This window comes from Pollicipes pollicipes, unplaced genomic scaffold (assembly GCF_011947565.3).
Source record: "Pollicipes pollicipes isolate AB1234 unplaced genomic scaffold, Ppol_2.1 Scaffold_6138;HRSCAF=7277_pilon_pilon_pilon, whole genome shotgun sequence".
Taxonomy (NCBI): Eukaryota; Metazoa; Arthropoda; class Thecostraca; order Pollicipedomorpha; family Pollicipedidae; genus Pollicipes; species Pollicipes pollicipes.
The window spans coordinates 20,065,850-20,090,625 of record NW_023596818.1 but is presented as its reverse complement, the minus strand read 5'-3'; the positions used below and the strand labels follow the sequence as shown (position 1 = coordinate 20,090,625).

At 54.0% G+C, this 24,776-nt stretch overlaps 1 protein-coding gene across 1 annotated transcript; it reads left to right on the top strand.

Moving 5' to 3' along the window:
- The first annotated feature begins 655 nt into the window (after positions 1-655).
- LOC119105753 (UNC93-like protein) lies at positions 656-24,050 on the top strand. Its single transcript, XM_037229249.1, has 8 exons — positions 656-766; positions 16,547-16,865; positions 19,234-19,475; positions 19,587-19,710; positions 20,315-20,403; positions 21,993-22,120; positions 22,499-22,661; positions 23,090-24,050. The coding sequence occupies exons 2-8, from the start codon at positions 16,592-16,594 to the stop codon at positions 23,585-23,587; spliced, it is 1,518 nt and encodes a 505-aa protein (XP_037085144.1). The 5' UTR covers positions 656-766; positions 16,547-16,591; the 3' UTR covers positions 23,588-24,050.
- The last annotated feature ends 726 nt before the right edge of the window (positions 24,051-24,776 follow it).

Below are 24,776 nucleotides of genomic sequence, written 5' to 3'. Positions count from 1 at the left end.
AACAACTGGCATTTACATCTTGGCCGATGTAATATGCGTATGTTCATGTGTTCATGTCCTAATTCCTGCGTTTGCCTTATTCTCATTCATAAAACATTTGCTTGTTATTATTTACATAGACATGAGTTCAGTCCAGGACCGAGGGATGGTAATATTTGACCTCCAGGTCCCAGATTAAAGCCTGCCATGGCTTAACCTTCGACAGGAGTCAGGAGCTCCCTAAAGTCCTGCCGAGGTGTCCGCCGCCGTCGCGCGAGGGAACCCGTCACAGCTGACCGCCATGGAGCGATGGGGCGACCTGAGCCGCCTCACCACAGGGCTGTTTGTGTGACGTGCGTCCTCGTCAGACTACCTGGAGCTACCAGAGCTCACCAATGTGCGACAGCCCGCGCGACGAGGCGCCGCGCTTCATCAGCTTTACCTGCTGATCCGCACATCCTCCACGGCTCGGCGTCGGGCCGGCGCACTGCCTGCCAGCACAGCTATGTGCCTGTGCAAGGGCGGCGCCGCGGCTGACGGGGCTGGGAGGCCGGACCGGCCCCTCGGCACGTCCTGCTCACCTGAGTGGCCGACGAGGCCAGGGTCGGCCGGCGGCCTCCCCGCCAGCCGCCCGTCCGACCGGGTGACTTTCACGGCGCCGGCGGCGGCGGCGGCGGCGGCGGCGGCCGCGCAGTAGAAGCTGGACGGCCGTGCGTGACGCTGCTGAGTGGGAGAGCGGCCGGAGACCGACACTTGAAGGCAGTGACGCATCCCGCACCGACGCACGGTCAGTCGATTTGCCCGCTGTAGGGAACACGGTACAGGGCAGAGGTGCGCCGAATGGGCACGGAACAGTTGGGCGGCAGCTGATGCCAAAGACGAAGCTTGTATGCCCAACCCCAAGTCAATTCGACACAAATGTTGTTTTAGGGATTGCGCACGTTATTTAGTGCACGGCATGCTCTTTTTGATGTCGGCAACTTGGCTGTTGCTAGATTTCAAAGCAAACTTTACTTTGAGCTGATATAGACTGGCATATTTTCGAGGGAATTGATAGCAATATGCAAACATATGTTCATGCCAAAATTGGGTTGTCATTTACCACCGATGCTCTCATGCTTGCATGCCGTAAATGTGAGGGCGACATATAGTGCACTGCATAACAGTAGCAGCGTAGGAGTGAGTAGGGTGGATGAAAACGGCAAAAGTGAACAGCAGGCTGCACGATGTAGAAAACGGAGCGCTCTCCTCCACCTCCTCATTCCTGCTTCTCTCGCACTCCTCTTTCCTCTCTTTCTCTCATCCATCTATGGCTTTTGTATTCCTTTCCCTCCGCCCCTATCAGGTCCTTCATTGCCTCGCGTTTCGCACTTTTAAATTTACTTTGGACCTGTTATCTTAAATTGCGCGTCGTCTTCAAGCTGACGTCATTAATCGAAACTCAATCGCTGCCCCACAGCCGCAGTGCGTCGTGTGTCGTTTTCTCACTACGTATATTCCTCTGCGTCGATCATTTTGTGACGCATGTCCAGCCGGACTGCGCATTTCCGTCTTGAAAGTTGCTCAATAACGACAGCACGAAGCTGAAAGCACATTCGCGACGCACTGTCGCGCATACGAAACATCGCACGGCCGGAAGCGTCAGCAATTCAGCATGCTAAGGAGCCCGCTTCAGAAGGGTGCCCCGCTGGCGCGGGCTGTCGTCTGTTTGCGTGATTCCCGTGGAGATGTGGGCGGGTCGCGTTACGCTGCGGGGCGGCTTTCCCAGTGGCATCACCGACTGTCTCCATGAAGCGACTGGCACGAAACGGCCGGCCGCCTCGGTGGCCGGACAGAGGGATTTCCAGATGCTTGGAATCCAGCCGGGTGGGTATGGCCCTGAGGTAGGTGACGTGTACTGGTGGTCCAGTTGGCGCGCGCTGAAGGTGCAGTGGGGCAGACAAGTCGGAGTCTGGACAATACGCAGCTGGCGTCGGCTGAGTGGCAAGCTGCAGGACCAGTGGACGCCCCACACAGCCTCTTTGACCTAAGCCAGCAGTGCCACCTTTTGACCCAAGCAAACGACTTTGCTCCAGAGAAATCAACCATTGCTTAACGGTCTCTGAGCGTTGCGGTGTTAGTACTAAGACATAAGTCACCGCTGCAAAAATGTGGCTTGATGCGGCTCCGTCCGGAGACTGGCAGGCTTTGATCGCCTAAGCGTGCTCGTCATGGCATGACATTTTATGGAAAATGATCTCGGCTTTTGCTGGGAAGTGTAATGCAGAGGTAACTTAGGCACACATGGGCATGGACTAATTGGCTAATTATACAGCGGTCATTGGTACAGCTCAACCACCTCATGTCGGGCTGGACTAGCAGCAGCCAGAGCTCAAAACCGTGGTATGTTCGGAGGCTCAAAGTCGGTTCACGACTCTGAATATCGTTACATGCTGTAGCCTGACTGCTCGAATTAGTGAACTCATCTCAGTGCATTGCGACCGATTTACTAACGTTACTGTGTAGATATACAACCAGAGCGTCTCACAACCAAGCGTCCCACTGTTGAGACGCCATCAAAACAAGACCCGCTCGTGATGGCGGCGTTCCTCTCCGCGAGGCGCCGCCCCCTGCGACCGTTAGCCAGGCCGGCCTTGCTCAGGTGCACGGGCACGGGCGCGGCCGCCAGCCCGTGCAAGACTGCGCATTCAGCCTCGCGCGGCCCGGCGCGGCCGCCGGCGCGCGTGCCTGCATACACTGGTGGCGATGACGGCTCGGAGGCGCATGGCCCTGCGCCGCACCCGGACGCGGAGCTCCATTGTGGGGGTCCGGCGGGGCGTGCGGGAATGGGGCGGTACCTTTGGCGTTTGCCGTGGGTTGGAATAACAAGCCTTTCATCCAGCTATGGGGTGTTGCAGGGATATGGGATTAAAGAGAGGAGAGAGTGGTGGGGTTTGGTTACATGCATGTCGGAGTTCTCCACCACCGAGACTCAGCCCGCACCGGGACCCTTCTCGGTGTCTGTGTGGGTGCTCAGGCGTGGCAACCGTCAGTGGGCCACGCCTGAGCACCCACACAGACAATGCCCGTTAACGCCCTCTACTGGTTGGTGCATGTAACTTGCCCCTTATGAACGGGCAAATTAATGTATATATACACACACATATATATATATATATATATATATATAGATGCATAATACATATATGAATAGACATACAGGTGTGTATATGTATACGTGCATATACAGGCATATATATATATATATATATATATATATATATATATATATACTTGTATACCTGCGGGCTAGGGAAGAGTTATGCGGCACCTCTGCGTCTAGGCGCTGCTCCGCGAAGTACATGCAGACGCGCCTTTGTGTGCGGATGGCGGTGAGTTAGGCGTAAGTAGTCAAACGTGACTGACGGGTCGCTGAACCTCTAACAAAACAAAAAACTAATACGTGTTGGAAATGGGAGTGGGAAGGGCGCTAAGCCGGCCCGGGTGTTTGATGCACTCTGTGTGGCTCTATTGGCGTAGTATTAAGATATACTTTGTGATAGTGAGATTCTCTGCAGCGGGCACAGGTTTCGTAAAGGGAGCTGGCAAGTTTGCTCGTGAAGTTATGCGTTTTTTACTCATTGTGAATAGTGCTGCATGAATAGGTGGAAAAGCTTTTTGTGCAATTTCAGGAGCGACTTCGTAAGAGGTTTGGCTCTAATTTGGGTAGGCACGCTGTGTATCGGACTTGTATCAGGCTCTTCGCCACAGTTAACCGCCTACCAACGAACAAATCACCTTCGAACCGGAACCGTCTGAAGTGTTCTGCAGCCAGCGGCCGACTGGGGAAAGTCCCCCCTGCCCCCTCCCCCATACAACCCCAGTTGCCTGCCCACCCGCCACCTGGCATCCCAAACTATAATGGTTGAATTGAAAAAAGCTAAGTGACAATCTACATCTCTGATCAACTCGGCCAGAGATCCTTTAGTTTATGCTTCTCACGTGACCGGCTATGCCAAAAGCCCCGCAAAATCATCCTAAAAATCCCCATGCGAGACTTCACTGCTAGCCTAATGACCAATGGCCTGTCGAGATATATGAACTGTTTCTTCAGTGAGGTGTCAATTTCATCGCTTGACAAGATCTGAAGATTGTTTTACCTAATCTTCAGAACTTGACGTGCCAGATAGATCTGACACGCGGCGGCAATAATACCCGATACTCAAAGACGTAGTGGTTTGCCTGCAATGCCTCAGGTAGTGGCGGGTCAAGATAATCAATGATGTTTACAAAAACATCATTGATTCCTTCGACGCTAATCTTTACCTAAGCTGGCATATTTGGACTTTGTGACTCCAAAACGGATCGTGAGCTCACCTGGAGTGAGTCCCCTCATCCTTAGGCAGCGTGGAGACCATCAGTGGAGGACTGCACGTCCTGAGACAACGCGATTACATTTCTTTGCTGGTCTTATTCCCAGGGAAAACACGACTATGTCCTTTGCCCTTCCTTCCGTAAGCTGATTTGCTGCTTCAAAGTAGGAAGGTTCTATTTTTGGCAGCATCTCAGATAATGCTATCTACAAGCTCCTTTCAAGAAAATGGTCGGTTTTGGGACCAAGCGGTACATTTATGGCATTAATCTCCTCTGTTTCCGTTCAACGAACCTCTGTGGCCAACAACGCCCGACAGTTGCGTCTGTCTAGCGTAAGGATGCCAATCAAGGCTTTGTCGGCACAAAACGTTCTGTTGCATCAGCTGGAAGATCCGCCCGCACTGCCGCTGGGCAAACCGCCCGTGGCGGACACCGCTGACTAATACCGCTCCGGGCCCCGTCACGCGCTTAGCAATCTTGCCGATCTTACGACAGCCGAAAGGTCCTGCACAACAGCAGACGGAAGGCCGGGCGAACCGGCGCACTGGTGCACTGGCAGCCAGTGAGTAGCTCTGGTGCTGTCGGCTGCCGGGCGGCGGTCTCAGGTCCAGCCCAGTGCCACCTCTGAACGCTGGTGGTCGACCCCGCGCGTGTCTCTCGGCCCCTGGCCTATCCACAGCTGGGATGACACTGTGGCCGACACAATGGATGGCTGTTGGAAAGGATGCGAGAAAATCTGTGGGCCACAGGGCCAAGAATCTCATAACCAATGGTCGACCAAGGGGCAGCGTCTCGCCACCCCCTGGAGGCACGGGTCCCAGTATGATTCAGCAGCTTAAAACGCGCGACGCGCTTCTACAGCATAAAAACGTCCACCGAGGCAGTAAAATAGAATCCCGATTCCCAAAAGATCCCCCAAGGAAAAATAGTACCTAAGGCCATGAAGAGGGGTCTTCTTGACTAGCAGGGTCCCTGTGACCCTAATTGGCCCCCTCCTGGGCGAAATCTTGGTCGACCGCTCCCTGGGTCGCTATCAAGGCATTATGTGAACGTCGATATCCAGGTGCCTGCCGGATAGGTGGTGAGACGTTGAGGACTAGACGTTGCAGACGACGAGGCGTCGCTTGGCTCGCCTGGATAGACTCGTGGTGTATAGGTGCAAAGTGTATAAATGCAACTAAAACCTAGGGTCATAAGTGTCTCCCCTGTAACGGCGCTGAAACGCACAATGGAATCAGCTGAAGAAAAAGAGGAAATATCGTTCAGCGCATGTAATATTCTTCTGGTGAGCACTGGCAAAGACTGTTCTCTAACCCCACCAACAGATGATGGCGTAACGCGGTGGGACCGAATAATTGCTGTGGGTAGCTTTCAGCTGGCAAGATGATGACTAGCCCATGGGTCGAAACCGGGATAACCAGGCGCAGAGACAACATCAAGACTGAGCCCCAGTGTGAACAACAAATAAGTGAAACGTTCCTAAAAGCAGACCTGATGTGCCCTTGTTTGTGAGCAGTTGGAATGCGAAGGTGTCCGAAAGAATTGTCATTTAGGGTTGTTTTGCGGTCAAAGTCCTCTTCAAGCAAGGCTTGTAGGCCAAATACTGGACTCATTACCAAGCAATCTGAACTTTGGGACATTTTTCGAATCTCGTGGCCATATACAGTAGTGATGGAGTGCTGGACATTTCAACGCGTTATGACAGGTCATAAAACCGACGCTCCATTGCAATGGTGCGTTGGGACACAACCCATTTTGCACGCGCTCAGTCCGAGTGACTGCAGGAGGGGATATCACCGCGAGTCGCATATTTCAAGTCCACGTGGTTTGCTTTCGCCAGCCAATCTGGTGCAACAGTTCGAGCTTACTCAGCGCAACTTAACAATGTTCGAGCAAGCACGCAGCAGACTGACAAACATTAGTTTGGGGTCAATTCACACCAGCATTACTGTGGTAATGTAACCTTCGAAACTTTAATATACCAAAGCGCACATCGTCGTTAGAAAATCCAAACCTGTGTTACCACGGGCTTGAAATTCTCTAGAGGCACGACTTCTCGGCGGACGGTACCGGCGTGGCACGTGGATTTCTCCCCGCGTGCCGAAGGCTGGTGCGCCCATGGCGTCCGGTTTGTGGTGAGCAGGAGTGGGGAGCGGGCGGGTCGAGCCGGCTCCTCGCGCTGCCAGGCGGCCCGGTCGGCGTCCTTGTCCGACGCCAGCTCTAATCGGGCCGTGGAATGTTCATTTTACGTCGGCCAGCTGTGTTTTGTTTTGCGGAGTTGATCGGATAATGGTCATGATAGTAGCTAAGTAGACATGCGAGTTAACTGCAATGTGACAAACTTCGTGCCATTGGCGTTTTCCTCTGCTTTTCTGTTATAATTTCCGAGTGTCCTGTGCCAGATTCTTAGGACGTCAATACCCCTAAAACAACACCAACCTTGTCACCGTTTAAATGTTGTTCAGCAAATAACACCGGGCTGGGTTCAAATTACGTCATTGGTGTTATTTTAGCACCGATTTTCCTTGTTGCTTGCCTCCTCAATATCTAACGCTTTGACACATTAGATGAAGTTTGCAGAAGTCAAACTCGGGTGCCCTTAGCTCGTAAGTCACCCACCTTATAGGCATGTAGTGTTTTTCGACATCTTCATGAGACATTACGATAAGTTGAAATGAACGTCCTAATTCAACCAGGAAATTATGTCGATCGTATACAAGACAATAGAGAGACGTTCGCAGATAGCCTAGTATGACATGTTTCCCTTAAGGCAACTTTTTTGCTATGCTGTTAACACGACGCGGACTGGAATATTCAAGTATATCGTTCCGTACGTTGTCCAAACGCTGCTCTAATTTGGAAATTAGCCAACGGGGCAGGATGTAATCTCAATGATGATCGCATGCCACAGGCCATTAAAGGCCGCCATTGCAATTTGTAAACACTTCAACGGAGCACCTATTGTCATTCTGACCGAAAGGCGTGCCATTTAGTGCACATTTGAGGGAATAGTTGTTTGACCCTATCCGACCTCCAGGTGCGACCCGACCTTGCCTGAAGCCCAATCACTGCGCGATGTCGTTAGCACAACAACGTGCGGGGCAGGTTTTGTCCCCATACTATCTCGAGATACGTGACAAAATTATTGACGAGAAAGCATTTGATGGAATTAAAAATCATGATTCACTGTCCATTCGGTTCAGCCACTGTAGTTGTGAGTCATTTTGAAAACTCGCACCCAATACCAAATTTAGGTAGTACAAAATGGTATTACTTTTGAAATGGGAACGTTCAATTGCGTGGCATATTTTGTTGATATATTAACAGAGGGAATTTGTCTATCCCGATAGCCCAGTTGCTTAGGGCGTTTGCCTTCCGCTAACACACTTGCGGTGGGGTAGGTTCGAGCCGCTTTAAAGGTTCGCTATTTGTGCCTGACTGGATGGCCCGCGGCCGGTGGCAGCAGCCGCGCTGAAGGTCAGGTGGGCCCTGAGACCCGGACGGGCCGTGCTCGGCTTTGTGGACCCGGACGGGCCGTGCCGGGCTTTGTGGACCGGACGAGCCGTGCCCGACTTTGTGGACCTGGACGGGCCGTGCCCGGCTTTGTGGACCCGGACGGGCCGTGTCGGGCTTTGTGGATCCGGACGGGCCGTGCCGGGCTTTGTGGACCGGACGGGCCGTGCCCGGCTTTGTGGACCCGGACGGGCCGTGTCGGGCTTTGTGGACCCGGACGGGCCGTGCCGGGCTTTGTGGACCCGGACGGGCCGTGCCGGGCTTTGTGGACCCGGACGGGCCGTGCCCGGCTTTGTGGACCCGGACGGGCCGTGCCGGGCTTTGTGGATCCGGACGGGCCGTGCCCGGCTTTGTGGATCCGGACGGGCCGTGCCGGGCTTTGTGGATCCGGACGGGCCGTGCCGGGCTTTGTGGCGTGTCAAGCTTAAGCTGGGCAATTCTGCCTTTGAACTCTACTTTCACGATCGGATAATGGGCTTCGAGCTTGTGTAGCGAGCACTGCTTATCGCGCACGCTGATCTAGAAAAAAATTCATCCGATGAAGAGGTTTCGACTAAAATGTCAAACAGCGAAAGACATAAGGCCGCCATATGGAGGCACACGTTATCACAGAGATCTGTGCAACTTTACATGGTGGAGCCACTGAGACGAGAAAGGGTGGGCATGCTCGCGACGAGTTTTCAAGGCCTCCAACGCCGTGCCATGTTCAGCCTGCCTAATGCTGGCTGTTGGTCTAAAAAAATGCAGCATTTTGATCTGGTATTTCTCATACGGCATGCATTTTGCCTCCATTGGTTTCGGGCATTTTCACTTCTAACACACAGAAATACATTTCAGAGAGAAAATGAATATTTTCAGTCGTCTCATTATTGAGACGGTAGTGTAGGATGTGCAGCTACTATTTCCTTTCAGACGTATCTACTAGAGGCGTACCTAGGGCATTTAAGTAAGAACATGATAACACGTGTTCAGAAGAACATAGGCGTTCGGAGGAAACTTCAGAAAATTCAAATTCAGTTCATTCAGGGGAAATGTTCGTCGATATGGGCAGTCATTTTGTGTGATAACATTTCTGACATACTGAACGTATTACTATCTTCTACGACTGAGTATACCGCCCTAAGCATATCCTTATATGTTCGACCAGATGTGGTGACTTCTTTGGACGTAGCCCATTTGGTCTCCTTGGAGGAAACTTGTCGGTTTCGGAGAACCAGAGATTAGGAGAATATACTCCTACAGCCAAGCGACACTGGGCTTGTATCTGGGGCCGGGGAAGTTATGCAAATCTCTCACAGAGCGACAGAGGGCACCTTGAGGCTCTTTGGCGCCTTGTCCTATCCCCCTACAGAACGGCATGTGCAAGCTGCCTAAGTCAGCCTATTTCTCCAATCCCCACGCCGAAGAAGCGGCATGTTGCGCTCAGCACGTACATACGACATCACCGCTGTTACTGCGCCTCAAAATCCCGGCCGCTGCCCATCTGATGGCATCCTTGAACCGAAGCCAGAACGTCTGACACCAGGCCGTCGCCTACATCTTGCGGTTGCAGGTGAATGCATGTGCACAACCGAAGGTCTGCAGCCGGGGAGACACGGAGTAACGAGCTCATACTAGCAGCAGGGGCTTGCCGACCGGTTTCCTTTCGCCTCCCGCCGGGCAGGCCGCTGGCCTCGCGCTCTGAGGTGGAGGCGGCGCACCGCAGTGGGGCTCCCTGGGAGGTGGACGGCGCACCGGCAGTGGGGCTCCCTTGCGAGGTGGAGGCGGCGCACCGGCAGTGGGGCTCCCTGGCTGAGGCTGGAGGCGGCGCACCGGCAGTGGGGCTCCCTGGCTGAGGGTGGAGGCGGCGCACCGGCAGGGGCTCCCTGGATGAGGCGGAGCGGGCACCGGCAGTGGGGCTCCCTGGCGAGGTGGAGTCGGCGCACCGGCATGGGGCTCCCGGCTGAGGTGGAGGCGCGCACCGGCATGGGGCTCCCTGGCTGAGGTGGAGGGCGGCGCACCGGCATTGGGCTCCCTGGCTGAGGTAGAGGCGGGCGCACGGCAGTGGGGCCCCTGAGGCGGAGTGCGGCGCACCTGGCAGTGGGGCTCCCTGGCTGAGGCGGAGCGGCGCACCGGCAGTGGGGCTCCCTGGTTGAGGCGGAGGCGGCGCACCGCAGTGGGGCCCCTGGCTAGGCGGAGGGCGGAGCGAGTGGGAAAGAGCACAGGGGTGGGCGGGGCAGCCCGTGTAACGCAACGGCCCAGTTGGTCCAGCGTGGGACTCAGAGGCCGCTGCAGCCCGCCCGGCCGAGGGCGGCCCACAGCGCCCAGACGCCGGACAGACTGCCCGGCCGAGGGCGGCCCGCGGCGTCCAGACGCCGGACAGTCTGCCGGGCCGAGCGCGGCCTGCGGCGCGCAGACGCCGGACAGCCTGCCCGGCCGAGGGCGACCCACAGCGCGCAGACGCCGCACAGCTTACCGGGCCGAGGGCGGCCCCGCGGCGCCCAGACGCCGGACAGCCTGCCGGGCCAAGGGCGGCCCGCGGCGCCCAGACGCCGGACAGACTGCCCGGCCGAGGGCGGCCCGCGGCGTCCAGACGCCGGACAGTCTGCCGGGCCGAGCGCGGCCTGCGGCGCCCAGACGCCGGACACCTGTCGATCCGCGCCAGTCACGTACTCCGCATGGTCTCTCTCGCTGACCGCACATAGCCTGTGCTCGGCCTGTACTCGGCTCGTCGTTTGGGGTGCACGCAGCTTCGGTCGGCCTGTGGCAGATGTGGTTCGCTCTGTTGGCTGCGCTGGACCGTCGGGTAATGACCGCTAATGACCGCGTCGTCTGTCGGGCTAACCTAGTTAATCGGTGGCCGTCGCGTCCGCGCGCGCAGTTGATCAAGTCGCCGGAGTACATCTGGCACGGGCTCACGGATGACCCACTCGCTGGCGCGCAGGTGGCCCATGACAAGTCTGCCGAGGCCGAGCGCCGATGAACAGACCCCGAATCCCCGAGAGCCTCACGCCAGTAGTCGGCTCGGCATGTGTAGGCTTGCAGGCCACGGCAGTTAAAAAAAAAACTATGAGTAGTTTGAGGCGGTCTCTGATGAGCATTATGACAATATTTACCTAAGTTAGTAAAAGGGCGGTATCCGGAGCAGAGTTCATTCAAGTGGCATAATTCATGCCATAGCTCTCTCATTTCTGCTGCAATAAATTGTGCTGTCTTGCTCTCTTCTGTCAGTGTCCAGCCAAAATTTGCGCCGGCTCACCGAGACCCAACAGCAGCTCTCTTTCAGCCAGCCTCATTCCGTAGTGACCCCTGCAGCTTATGCCGCGATCTAAATGCATTCCCAGGCCCTCTGCCAAGCAAAAGGCCATCGTCATCGTCACTCAATCGGCCTCACCACCGGCTGACAGCAGCTCCCGTCCTCTTCACTGCATAGAAAGTCGATAAAAACCACCCTGGCGGCCGGCGGGGCCTGGCGGCGCTCACCAGCGCCGGCGCCGATTTCGCCGCACGCCCGGGCACAGAGAGGACTGCGCGCGGCCCCGGCCCCAGCCCGACGCCCTTCACCCGCTCACCACCGGCGGCCGCCGCAGGTTTTGCTCCGTTATTAGCATCCCTATCTTGGTGGACAGAGAGGCGTTGCGAAATGGGCCGAGGCCTAGCTGTTGTGCCACCCCTAGCTGGGTCACTGGAGATCGGTGTCCGCGCGCGCCGGGCGGCGACGGTGACAGATGCAGTCCTGACAAAGCGGCGACCTTGCCGACACGGCGATCGGTTGAGCGGGCGGTGCCAGTGCCAGTCACAATCGTCATTAAGGCAGTGGACTGCGGACTGAGAGACGCAGAAGACCAGCATCTGGCCATCCACAGATAACGCTGCATACTGAGGCTGCTTGTGCGGGTGGGCAGAGATCAATCAGGAATGGTGAATAGATGCGTCGGCTGGCTGCAAAATCAGGGTGCGTATGTCATGAGCATCAGATGGCGCAACCTTGTCTACCAAGTGTAGCTCAGGGGACAGGCGGTGTATGCATACACTATGCAAGGCGTTAAGCTTGTACATCTTTAAATGTGGGGTTCCAATTCGGTGCATTGACTGTTGTGTGAACTTTACGCCACTGTGCCCGTTTAGGGGGCAAGTTTAAACCGACTTGGAATTATTTAGGGCAGATGGAGAGCAATGATACTTGGAGGCTTGGCTCATGGCGCCATAGCTTCGTTGGGACCTGCGCAGGGGCCCCGCGCGAGGAGGGGCCTCATTAGGGGCCTATTACAGGACCCAGCAAAATGAGCTAGTTCCCTCGAGGAAGCCTCATTTCACAAGAGCTCTCACCCACCCCATAAATGTGAAAGTGCCCAAGCAAATTATTATATGGCATATATAACAGTGCTTCTCTAAGTCTACCAGAAGGGAAATTTTTGGTGTATGAGGTCGGTGGACCATGTGGAGGCAAGCCAATCCCCTTGTGTAGCCCGAGGGGGAGGGAGAGGGGGGGGGGGGGCGCAGACGCATCGCCTTAGGGAGATCCGGGATTTCCTAGATTAGTTTGGACTCCTGAGCCCATCGGAAATCCACGAAAGGTGCGACAGCACAGTACAGAGTGGTGCACTTTGGCACGTGGTGCAAGAGATTCCACAAGCCTTTTTGTGGACGGGTTTTCTGATGTTTTTGCACTCCTGAAAGATGGCCGGACTATGATTAAATGCCGTGGCAATGACGAGCCATACTCGTACTTATTCTGTCTGAAGCAACGCCCGGAATGCTGACGTGGCAAACACGCTAGCCGGGACCTGCAGAGGACGACGTGGCAAACATGCTAGCCGGGGCCTGCAGAGGACGACGTGGCAAACACGCTAGCCGGGGCCTGGAATGCCGACGTGGCAAACACGCTAGCCGGGGCCTGCAGAGGACGACGTGGCAAACATGCTAGCCGGGGTCTGGAATGCCGACGTGGCAAACACGCTAGCCGGGGCCTGCAGAGGACAATGTGGCAAACACGCTAGCCGGGGCCTGCAGAGGACGATGGGGAAAGTGCGGCTGGAATGTGAAGGTGCAGGAACTTTTATATCTCCTGAGCCACGCGCCAGTCAGACCCCGGCATCACGCGCTGGTGTGCACGGCACGATTGCATCATTCACCAGTGCGTCATTCACCAGAAATCCACTCTGAGTGCATATGAAATGGATGCGAGGGGACAATTTCCATTTGCTCTAATCCGATCCAAGCATTGACATCGGGTTATCTCCTCTTTACATGATTTGGCGGTAGTCAGCGCCACTGTGGAGAAGTCGCACTAGCTACCTCATAACTCAATACGCTGCGCATCCAGGGTATCAGCCAGGATTTACTTAGGGAGAGAATAAGAGGGGAGCTCAGTAAAAATGTACCGCAATTGGTTTTAAATTTATGTCAGGAGCCATCCATGGTAAAACATATAGGGACTAGGACAAAAACTAGGGGCAAAGTTCTTGAGCGTTTATGTTCAGTCGCTTTTCTCTTTGGTGCGCTGATGTCAGAAAATGACGGGATGACAGAAATGCACGAGTAAAACGGCGACGACCCTTCGCCCATATCGCATTTGTTCATCAGAACCATGCGTTGTGTAGCAAATATCACGCTTTATGTGGTGAGAAGATAAAGACTTAAATTTTTGGCACTACCATTATGGTAACGTTCCTTGTAATTTTAGCTGCATGCTAACTTTGATTCGTTAAAGATCTCAGTTCTCTGAACCGTAATTAACATAGACATCAAACCCATCAACAGATAAATGGGAACTCGCCGTAAAGTCGCGCAGTGCACAGCGCTGTGTAATATGTGATGTAGTATGGCGTATGGCATGGTAGCACGTATGGTAGCACAGCGCTGTGTAATATGTGATGCTGTATGGGGTATGGCAGCGCAGCGCTGTGTAATATGTGATGCAGTATGGCGTATGGTAGTGCAGCGCTGTGTAATGTGTGATGCAGTAGGGTGCATGGTAGCGCAGCGCAGTGTAATATGTGATGCAGTATGGCTTATGGAAGCGCAGCGTAGTCTGGTATGTTTAATGCAGTATGGCGTATGGTAGCGTAGCGCCGTGTAATATGTGATGCAGTATGGTGTATGGGAACGCAGCTCTGTGTAATATGTGATGCAGTGTGGTGTAGTAGTAGTAGCGCAGCGCAGTGTGGTATGTATGATGCAGTATGGTGTATGATGGCGCAGCGTAGTGTGGTATGCGTGATTCAGTATGGTGTATGGTAGCGCAGCGCATTGTGGTATGTGTGATGCAGTATGGTGTGTGGTAGCGCAGCGCAGTGTGGTATGTGTGATGCAGTATGACGTGTGGTAGCGCAGCGCAGTGTGAGCATGGATGCAATCATTGCCTGCCAGACGGGCGCAGTGCTGTTTGGTCCGTCCCGCCGGATGCTCGGCCCACCCACCCAACGCCCCCACCTTACCCACCCTACCGGCCGGCCCGACTTTGCTGCTCCTACCGCCTGCACTCATCCATCTGGTCTACTCATATAAGCTACATTGGGATCAGAGTGCGCGTGGAGCAGAAAATTAGCGTGAATATGGTTTGCTCGCTTCAGAACGGATGTGTTCCCTGCAAACATGCCATGCCGTAGGCGTTCTCGGGCTAAATGTTCAGCCTCGATGTGTCGTAAAGATATGTTCAGCTGTCCATACCAAGGCTAAAGCGATGCTATTTGAGCCATCCTGTTCAAGTGATCCGTTGCAGGCGGCCTTGCAAATGCAGTCGCTCAGTAAATGACAATAGTTAATAAAGTATGTAATGCATGACGAGCCGACCCGGTTCGCCAGCAGACTATTATGGAAATTCGGGTGTGAGGTGTAGGCGTGAGGGGGTGGGGGTTCTGCAGTACGGTGTTCCCAATAAAATGTCAAAAACAGCAGCTTTTTACCCTACGTTGTTTCAGATAGCCCGCGACGTTGTCCGCCGTTATTGAGAGAGGTTCCCTTGCTGTTGGTTGTGATAGAGGCTCAAAGGGTCAGTTTATTACCCTGGCTGATCCGAGCGGATACGTGCGCCGAGCGAACTAAAAAGCAGCCCAAGATTCTGAGCCCAGTCCGCCACGGATCACACCCTTTAGGCCCCAAAGAGCCTACCGTTCATTTCTGTGGTCATGATGATACCTTCGTGTGGGCCTCCGAACCGGCGCAGTTACCAGTGCTCCGGCTTTATCTCCCTTTGCCCGCTGAGTTCTTTCAGATGATTGCCTTAATGTGGTAGGCAGGGGAACGCCGAGTCATCACGCTTTGTTCTTCTGTTGTTTGTTTGTGACCAGCGAGAGGGTCGGTCAGACAGCGTGCGACGAGCGAGGCCAGTGTACCCTGACAGTGCCGTCGGATATCGTCGGTCGTGCACGCTGTGTCGTTGCCAGTAGAGGAGGAGGGTCGGCCCGGAGCCGGCCCGACAGCGCCGGTCAGACCGCCCGCCAGCAGTAGCCTGCTGACAGGCAGTTTGACCGGCGCTGTCGGGCCGGCTCCGGGTCACAGCGACGTCCGCTCCGCTCGAGCACGTCGTTGCCAGTAGAGGAGGAGGCCTGCTACCGGCCGGTCTGACCGGCGCTGTCGGGCCGGCTCCGGGTCACAGCGACGCTCGCTCCACTCGAACACGTCGTTGACGTCCTGTCTCGTGCCATGCCCCCCCCCCCCCCTCCTCCATCCTCGTCGCGGCATCCACCTGGTGCCCAGGCGAACGCACACTCTGGCGACTCGGCAGACTACATGTGCTGTGCTCGAATGTGGGCGCGGAGAAGCAAACAGACGTCCTTTGTCAGAAGGATAGAGAGAAAGCAGGATCGTGAGGATGAGTGAAAGACGTCCCACTTACTTCACATCCTGGCTGTGTCTCTGTTCGACGAAAACCTGATCCTCTTTTGCACCGTTGATCTCAACCCCTGCCCCGAGCGGTCCTCTTGATACTCCCGCCAAGCTGTCTTGATGGGAGGAATGGTCACTGGATTTCTCTGGGGCTGAACGGCTGACCTACGTGCAGCGCCTGAACAACATTAATATCAGTCGGTTGGACGGAGTAAGGGCTTCAGAGCGATCGGTGATCAAATGATCAGAGCGTTTCAGGGATGTTCGCTTGAGCGCAGCGTATGCCGCTGAGTGGTCTCGTGGTCTCATCCCGTTACTGAGATCCCAAACTGACAAAGCTGCCAGCGTCGCGTACCTTGATTCTCATCTAAGCACCTGAGGCTGTGTTAAATGCATTTAAACGGGTGGGTAGCTGTGCGAGCAAAAATGTTTGGCAGTCCTGTGCTTTATTCATAGGGATCAGAACAGGGAGACAGTAAGCAGATGCCAGGACAGTGAGTGTTTAACATTAGCCATATGATGCTGAGTGGAGAGAATCGACTTAAGCAGAGACAGGCTCCTTCACTTGTCCGGAGGTCATGCTGTCCCTATGTCTCTGGCTTCGCAAAGAGTATTGGACGCAAAAACCGGCAAAGATACGCGAGAAATTAAGCAAAGTAATTCATATATATATATATATATATATATATATATATATATATATATATATATATATATATTAAGTGGAGGGAAGTAATCACGATGTACAGTAGGTGGGCCGTCACCTGATGTTTGGGCCAGTTTTCAGCGGACCGTCTGCATTTTCTTAGACACTCAGTCTTCACAGTGGTCAGTTCTTCACACAGGGCGGTGGGTAGTGGGTCCTAACTGCGTCCCCGTCTCGCCGTTTCAGAGGCGTTCTGAGGCCACCCGCGCTGTTCATCACCAGGCCAACGCCATGGGTCGCGGCAATGACTTCCAGTACGACAACTCGGCCTACACGGGTGAAAAAAAGGAGGAGCCGGAGCCGAAAATCGCCGAGTCGAAGAGAAACGGCCATGACCCGAGTGACCCGGAAAGCCAGCCGGACACCACCGTCACCGTCCCCATGAGCAAACGGGAGCGCTGGCGGATCATAAAAAACGTGGTGGCCATCTCGTTCTCGTTCATGTGCCTATTCACGGCCTTCCAGAGCATGTCCAACCTGCAGAGCTCCATCAACTCCGAGGAGGGTAAGACACCGCGCTGAACGGAGGTCACAGGCCATCAGGACCGGAGTTAGACGCCATGAAGGCAACGTGGGACGCTGGGACGGCAGGGAGGACAAAGTATGCAGGGGGTGGGCAGCGCTCATGGTCTGTAGTGCTACGTTCTGAGGAAGCAATGCAAGACATCCTGCTCATGTACATGTGGACGTATGGTGTGGGGGCGTGGCCTTCTATTCAGTTGGGGAAGACTTCACCCCCCCCCCCCCTTTTAGAGAAGTGTGCCGAATATAGATAGAAGCCGGTTTGTCGGTGAAACCTATCGGCTTAGGAAAGTTTTCATGATTTTCCACTATTCAGTCCCCCGACGTATTTTGCGAAACTACGCTGCCGGTATGGTGATCTGTAGGCCTCTGTGTTGACTATCGCAACTGATGCTACCAGCATCGCAGAATGCTCAACTCTTGCACCAGTTTTCGCGACAGGCTTGCGATGTACTGTTCATAGTGTGCAGAATGCTGACCATAACCAGGCGATGGCGCCTCGATGCTCCACTGACTGACGCATTAACGCGGTCTGAGCATATCAACCGCATCGAAACGTGGCGTGCCGACTTGTGCATGACTTAGGTTGGCCCACCGTAACATTCCTGTTGCACAGGTGGGAAGCTGTGCAGTCACCTTTTGGTCCATTTTAAAGTTGGTTTTGGGGGAAAACAAAAATCTTTAGACTTATAGGCAAGACTTCTGAAGTCTTTCGCCGCTACAGTTGTGTCGTTCGTTCCCAATGTGGAGCCCTATGGTAGGGTAGCGGTACATTCAGATAATGGAGCACTTGTGGTACTCCCAAACATAGGCGCGGGGTCCATGATGCCGCTGCGCTATGTAATCGTATTGTTATTTTGCGTCATAGCCTTAATTGGCCGTCGGCCCCTAACTCCAACATTTTGGAAACTTTAACATTAGCGCTAAACGGACGCATGGAAAGAAAAAACAAAGCAGTAGAAATGTCTCTGAGCCATGGGGGTAACAGCGTCTAAAAAAGTGACAGAAAGAAGACGAGACTTAAAGAACAAGGTTTCAATTAGCTCTATTCATTTATAAACTGCGGTCTGGATAGCGTCATTCAGCCTACTCCATTGCGACATCGTACCGATTAGAGAAAATTTCGGATATGAAGCGACGATTCTCGATGTCTCGACTTTGCAGACGCTTTCATTCATGACTTCGCAGACGCTCTCATTCATAACTTTGCAGACGCTCTCATTCATGACTTCGCAGACGCTCTCATTCATAACTTTGCAGACGCTCTCATTCATGACTCTGCGGACGCTCTCATTCATGACTTCGCAGACGCTCTCATTCATGACTTTCCTCATGCCGGTATTTCTCAAAAACGTGTACCAACACGCTTTTGTACAGAACAACATGGGCCATCCCTCCATACTGTCTGGCTCATTGCCTGTCTATGTGCGGCTGGGGCTGAAGGCACCGGTCTTGACCTGGTGACCCCGGGATAATGGTCCGGGGAGGACCGCCGACGATGCCGGGCGGTTGGGCCATCCACATTATGCCGCCAATAATCACTGATGACCAAGCATCGGTCCCATTAAGGCTGGCCTTTACGTAGCCAACGCCTCATTTTCTTTGTTTTGTCGATCCTCACGGCACTTGTCGCCGAGGAGCAAAGCACCGCAGGCCTGGTGCGGGATGGCCCACGCAGGGCCACTGACCGCCCGTCCAGAGCCGACGTGTAACCCATTCCTTGTCAGTCTCGAGCCGACACTGTCCCATGCGTCTGCTGTACTTTGCTAATTTGTTGGAAGGATCCAGGCTCAAATAGTCGTCAGCTCTCACATATTCATGTTTTCAGGCGTATCCTTGCGAAATTCAGGAACATTTAAGGGTGTTATTGGGATGCCCCGGATCGACACCATTTCGACTGTTGATTTGGCCTTGCACAATATTTTTTCGGATGCTCTCCCTGAAAATAGGGCTTGCTGACTGTTATTCAGGTCCACCCGCTTTGAAAAGTGCTCAAGTCATACTCCATCCGATTAGCAGCTTTCATGCACCTCTGAGTTCCCAGTCCTGAACAGCCTCACGAGCTCTTGCTCATAAATATGGCAGCACATTTTCAAATGGCGTTAAGGCACCCTTACCTAACAAAGTAAAAAGTCCCCGGACAAAGGGGCAAATTTCACTTTTCATTTTATCATCAAAAATGAAATTTTCAGAGGAGGAACTTTGAATCCGGGTTGAAAGACAAATTTAGCAAGAGTTTTTGGGTAGGCTGAATCCCACTCGGCACACAGCGCTTGTTTGAACAACATTCTGCGGTCGAGTGACAGGACGCCATCTATACCCCTAAAACATGATCTGTAACTATCTGGCAGGTCTCGGCACGGCTAGCTTGGCCACCATCTACGGGGCCCTGATCGCCTCCTGTATGTTCATGCCATCACTGATCATCAAGCGCCTCACCTGCAAGTGGGCCATGGTGGTCTGCACCTTCTGCTACTCGCTCTACATGCTCGCCCAGTTCCACCCGCGGAAGTACACGCTGATCCCGGCAGCCATCATCCTGGGCTTCGGCGCGGCGCCCATGTGGTCGGCCAAGTGCACCTACCTGACGCAGGTCAGCGGCCACAACTCACCTCGGGCAACTACCGCATGCTGTTTTGTCGTTGCTCACTCGTCGCGAAACAAGCATGCGAATGGCAGATGATCGTTCTCGTTTCCCCGTCAGGTCGGCAAGCTGTATGCCGAAATCATTCAAGACGCGTCTGAGCCGGTCATTGTCAAGTTCTTTGGCATATTCTTCCTGCTCTTCCAGTCGTCCCAGATTTGGGGAAACCTGATATCATCTTTGGGTAAGAATGGCGTCTGTAAAATTGGATGTACCACGCGCGACATAAACTCATCGAACTGCAAGCTACCTGAATTATTTACATTGCATACCTTTGGGCATGGGTTCCAGGAAGCTCTTGAGCCCCCACATCCCTGTCAGAATTACAACCGGTCCCAGCTGTACCAAAGATAGGTGAAGGTCATTTGTATTGAAAGATTGCCTGCGACACTCCGGCCGAATCGTGTGCAAAATCCAGAATAACCACAATCGTGCCATGCGAATGAGATCCCACGTGATCCAGCTCTATGCACCACCAGCAGTGCCCACCGCCATATTCTGGCTTTCTATAACAGCAAAATGACAGTCTTCAATTTGTGTTTGGATAATATTTTGATGTCGGGGCGGTGCATTCACCCGAGAGTCAACCGCAAAGAATTATTGCAGAATCCAAGGCTGATATATGAGAGGCGATTGATGGATCGCATCCACGAAAGACGCTGGACCCAACCGTCCTCAGCGGCGGATGCCCAACCTTTTCCAGCATTAGTTTGGCCGAAACCTGACCTGTCGTGGCGGTGACCGATCAGCCCGTGCTCTAATCGCCTGACAACCGACCTCCTTTTCAGTGCTGAGCCCAGGTCTGGGCGAAGGAGCGAGCTCGCCGTCTGAGGATAGCCTGGCCATCTGCGGTATAAATTACTGTCCCGGCGTAGAGGTAGGCGGGCCGACTCTGTAGCCACACCAGGGCTCCGGGGGATGGGGGGCGCTGTCCTAGAGTTGAGGTGGGCGGGCCGACTCTGTAGCCACGCTAAGGCTCCAGGGGGTGAGGGACGCTGTCCCAGAGCAGGGATGGGCGGGCCGGCTCTGTAGCCACACCAGGGCTCCAGGGGTTGGGGGGTGCTCTCCTAGAGTTGGGGTAGGCAGGCCGGCTCTGTAGCCACACCAGGGCTCCAGGGGTGCGCGACGTTGGTTAGCACACCAGGGCTCCAGTGATGGGGAGACGCTGGCTGGCACATGGACATTGTGCGATTCTCAGCTGCAATCATGCGCTCCGCTGTACAACCGGATCCTAAGGTCACAGATCCAGAAATTATCACGATCCATGGCCCGGGAACTGCTCATGATCATGTTAGCTGCTGAAAATAGCGTTGCAGTCATGGTCGCTGGAGCATTTATCGGCGTTTGTAGAAGCCATGTATGTCGGCGAGAAACCGTCGCAGTCCGCTATCGTTTTGCAGCGCAGTGAGACATTCAGGCTACAGGCACGTAACACGGACTAGACAGATGTCGGCAGGGTGCACCATCATCGATGCGTGCAGCATGTCGCCTGCAGGAATTCAAAGGTCTTCATCTTGTAGATAAGGCAGTAGTATTAGCCTCATTCTTCGGAGAAAAACCAGGAGAACGGAGATATAGTTGGTTTGGTATTTATATTTTTCTTTCGTCTCCATAATATGTGCGTTCCATTACGTTGCCAATTTGGGAAATAATCCAAAAAACCTTCCTGTAGATCAACTTAGGGTTGATATTAGGGGTTTTTCCGACCGGCAAGTTCTTGCTTTTGCCTAGCAGTAGATTCTTGACCAGTTCTTGACGACCAAATGTGCGTTTCGCAAAAACGGGTGTGGTGCGTGACCTTTTCTTGAAAGCCTTTTGTGTGCGTCTTTGGAATTATCACCAAGCCATGCTTCTGTTCGGATTAGGGCCACTTCGTTCTGGTATCTGAAAAAAATCAAGGCAGAATTCCATAAATTGTTTTGTTCGTATCGCTCGTATGTTCCACGAGAGGGCTGCCAAAGTGTAAGTGACCAAGGTAAAGTAGTTAAGGGATTATGGAAGGGCTGTGCCAGCATGTCGGGGAGATCGAACCTCTCTTACTGAAAAGGAACCCCTGTAGCGCTCGGTCAGCCGGCCACGTGGGCACGTATTTCTTCGCCGCGTGCCCGCGTGAACATCATGCTCAATGCACGCTGACTGTGGGCTCCGATACAGTCATGCATCGCCATTGTCCCGGCCGCTGAGCACATCGTCACTGACATGGATATGCAAGGCCCTTCTTCCCAGGCTGCACCCTTTTCCCAAGCTGCGCCACTTCTTCCCAAGCAGCACGCTACCAGCGCGCTATGTCAGCTCCCAAGGGCTTGTGGGGTGCGAGTGTTCACACGTGGTTTGACAGTAGCCGGAACGGTCCGGTGTCCACTGGAGAAAACCCGCTGTATGGCTGTGTGGTGTGGCATCCGTGTATCACCTGTGCAGCGGCCTAGCCCGGCTAAGTGTGACGTCAGTGGTGTGTGCATCCGGCAGATTGCAAGCAACAACACGAACCTGCAGCGTCCTTCCACGACCAAGATCTTCACTCTGGCCGGAATTTTCCTGGGCCTCGCAGTGGCCTCCAGCATCCTGATCGCCGTGTTTGTGGACAGTCTTCGGAGGTGGGTAGGCGGCGAACAGTTCCCGGGGGGGGGGGGGGGGGGAGCATCAGATAGCCTGCAGAGGTGGATAGGCAGTCTTCAGAGGTGGTTGGACGATGTACGATCCGCAGAGGTGGGAGAATCGTGGACAGTCTGCAGGGATGGGTGGATGTTTGGCGGTCTGCAGAGGTGGTGCCACACCCAGAGATGGATGGACGGCAGATAGTCCGCAGAGATGGATGGATGGTGAACAAGTGGACAAAGACGATGATTGCGCCACGACCTTTCGCCAGCAAACAGTAGCAATGCCCTCGAGCACTGCTTCATGCTGACCCAAAATTCGTGGCTTATTGCATATCAGAGCAGCCAAAGCCACAACGCACAGCCATTCTTCCACAGATACGGCGAGGATGATCGTGGCAACAACAAGGAGAACAAGACTCCGGTGCAGCTCCTGCTGGCCACCTTCTACCACTTGAGAAAAAAGTACCAGCTGTTGATCATCCCTCTCACGCTTTGGTCCGGATTTGAACAGGGCTTCTTCACTGCCGACTTTACCAAGGTATGAGGCTTATTATGTGCAACGCTGCAGACGTGCGAAATTGCAACACTGCGGGCGGGCAGTGTCGGCAATTGCTGTTGCACATTCCGCGCGTTTTCAATGGTTAGCCCTGTAGCTGTTTCATTGCTAGATTGTACACCATGCGACGCAACCATTGAAAACCCACTCATGAACGACGGCAGTCATCTACCTGTTCGAGTGGATTTCTGCAACCGAATTATTGCTCATGTGTCAGTGCGCTGCGTCTTGCATTGGATGTCGCAGTACAGGTCTGTCGGAGACTGTGTCGGTGTCATCGACGTATCTGTACACTCGAGCAGACTGACCTTACGCTCACCGAAGATCGACGCGTACCACCATCCATTCGTAGCTGAGGTGAGAGCCGGCCTCAGACGAAGCGTCCATCTAACGAGAGTCACTCCTGTCAGGCCTACGTGTCGTGCGCCTGGGGCATCCACCGGGTCGGCTTCGTGATGATCACCTACGGCGTGTGCGACGCCATCTGCTCCTTCAGCTTCGGTTTCGTCATCAAGCGCGTGGGCCGCGTGCCCATCTTCGCGCTGGGCGCGCTCATCAACTACGGCGTGATCATCACCTTCATCCACTGGAAGCCTAGGCCCGACGAGCCGTACGTGTTCTTCATCCTGGCCGCCCTCTGGGGCGTGGCGGACGCCGTCTGGCAGACGCAGATCAACGCCCTGTATGGCGTTATCTTCCCCAACACGGCCGAGGCCGCCTTCAGCAACTACCGGCTCTGGGAGTCACTTGGCTTCGCCATCTCCTTCGCCATTGCCAACTACCTGTGCATCGACGCAAAGCTGTACATTCTGCTGTTTGTGCTGACGACCGGCATGTTGGGCTACCTGGCCGTCGAGATGCTGGAGCGAAGGAAGACCAAGGGTGAGCTCACCATCACCCGGGACTAACGTGCTGCTGGAGCGAAGGAAGACCAAGGGTGAGCTCACCATCACCCGGGACTAACGTGTTGCTGGAGCGAAGGAAGACCAGGGGTGAGCTCGCCATCACCCGGGACTAACGTGCTGCGATGCGAACAGAGGTCTTCCCAACAGGCTGGAGTCCATACATGCACAAGGATGGGTTAGAAACAATTGCATCGCAAGCTGTGGAAACGTGTGATCGGTGACAAAAGTGCTCGATTCCAGAAATGGTCTATGATGCGGCTATATTCCATGATCGCTTACACGAACGTTAGATGCATTTCATGTGCCTCCAAACATGTCCGGGATGTGGTAATGCGCGCGGCGGTGTGAATGTGGTCGTATGATGTGCGTTCCATTTTGTAAGAGTGAGTATATATTACATTTATGAAGACGAACAAAGGCAATAAATGTTAAAGAACGTACTAGTAATAAAACGATATTTTTCCGATGAAGACTTTAAAGTAGTGTTAAACTGAGCATTCACAAGAATCAAATAGCCTGAATGTGTCTGACCTGAAACAGCCTGAATGTCAAAGGAACACGCCTGTTTCTTCCTATTTACACACGAAACAATGAGCTAGAAAACACCCTCCTGTGGTGTAATTTATTTTGCGTGGACACTAACACTTCACACGTCACTTCGGGGCAAAGGTACATTCGCCATTCACTGGATCAGTGAATCTCATAACCGCCGGCTGACCGCGGCGCGCGCTGCAGTGTGAGAGAAAGCGGAACAAGGCAGAGCTGACCTGTTGCCGTAGAGGAAAAACATGCAAGACATCACGAAGCAATTCGCCAAATGGAAGAGTTTTAATGATGGAGTTACTTCTGTCGGTGTAAAGAAGCAAATTAAATGGCAGGAAATGATTGCAGGTACAGCAGGCGGAGTTGACACGATCAAATGACGATCAAATTTTACAACACAAAGGGTACGGTGCCATCTAGCGAAGCGCGCGGCAGACGCATGTTCAGTGACGCCGCCGTTGATGCTGATGGCGCCGTTTACGGTGGTGGCGCTGCCCACGACGACGGCGTCGTCTACGGCGGCGGTGCCCGCTTACTGTAGCGGCGCCGCCATCTGGTGGTGCCGCCTGCATTTTACCACAATCAAGGCTAAGTGCTGGAAAATACAAGTGGGCTTGTAAACGGTGGGTACAACCGATTAGGAAAAGGT

Excerpts from the sequence above, each read along its gene's own strand:
- LOC119105753 (XM_037229249.1), top strand. The coding sequence starts at position 16,592 with ATGGGTCGCGGCAATGACTTCCAGTACGACAACTCGGCCTACACGGGT. Across the intron at positions 19,476-19,586 it reads AGTGCACCTACCTGACGCAG|GTCGGCAAGCTGTATGCCGA; the intron begins GTCAGCGGCCAC and ends TTTCCCCGTCAG. Across the intron at positions 19,711-20,314 it reads AAACCTGATATCATCTTTGG|TGCTGAGCCCAGGTCTGGGC; the intron begins GTAAGAATGGCG and ends CCTCCTTTTCAG.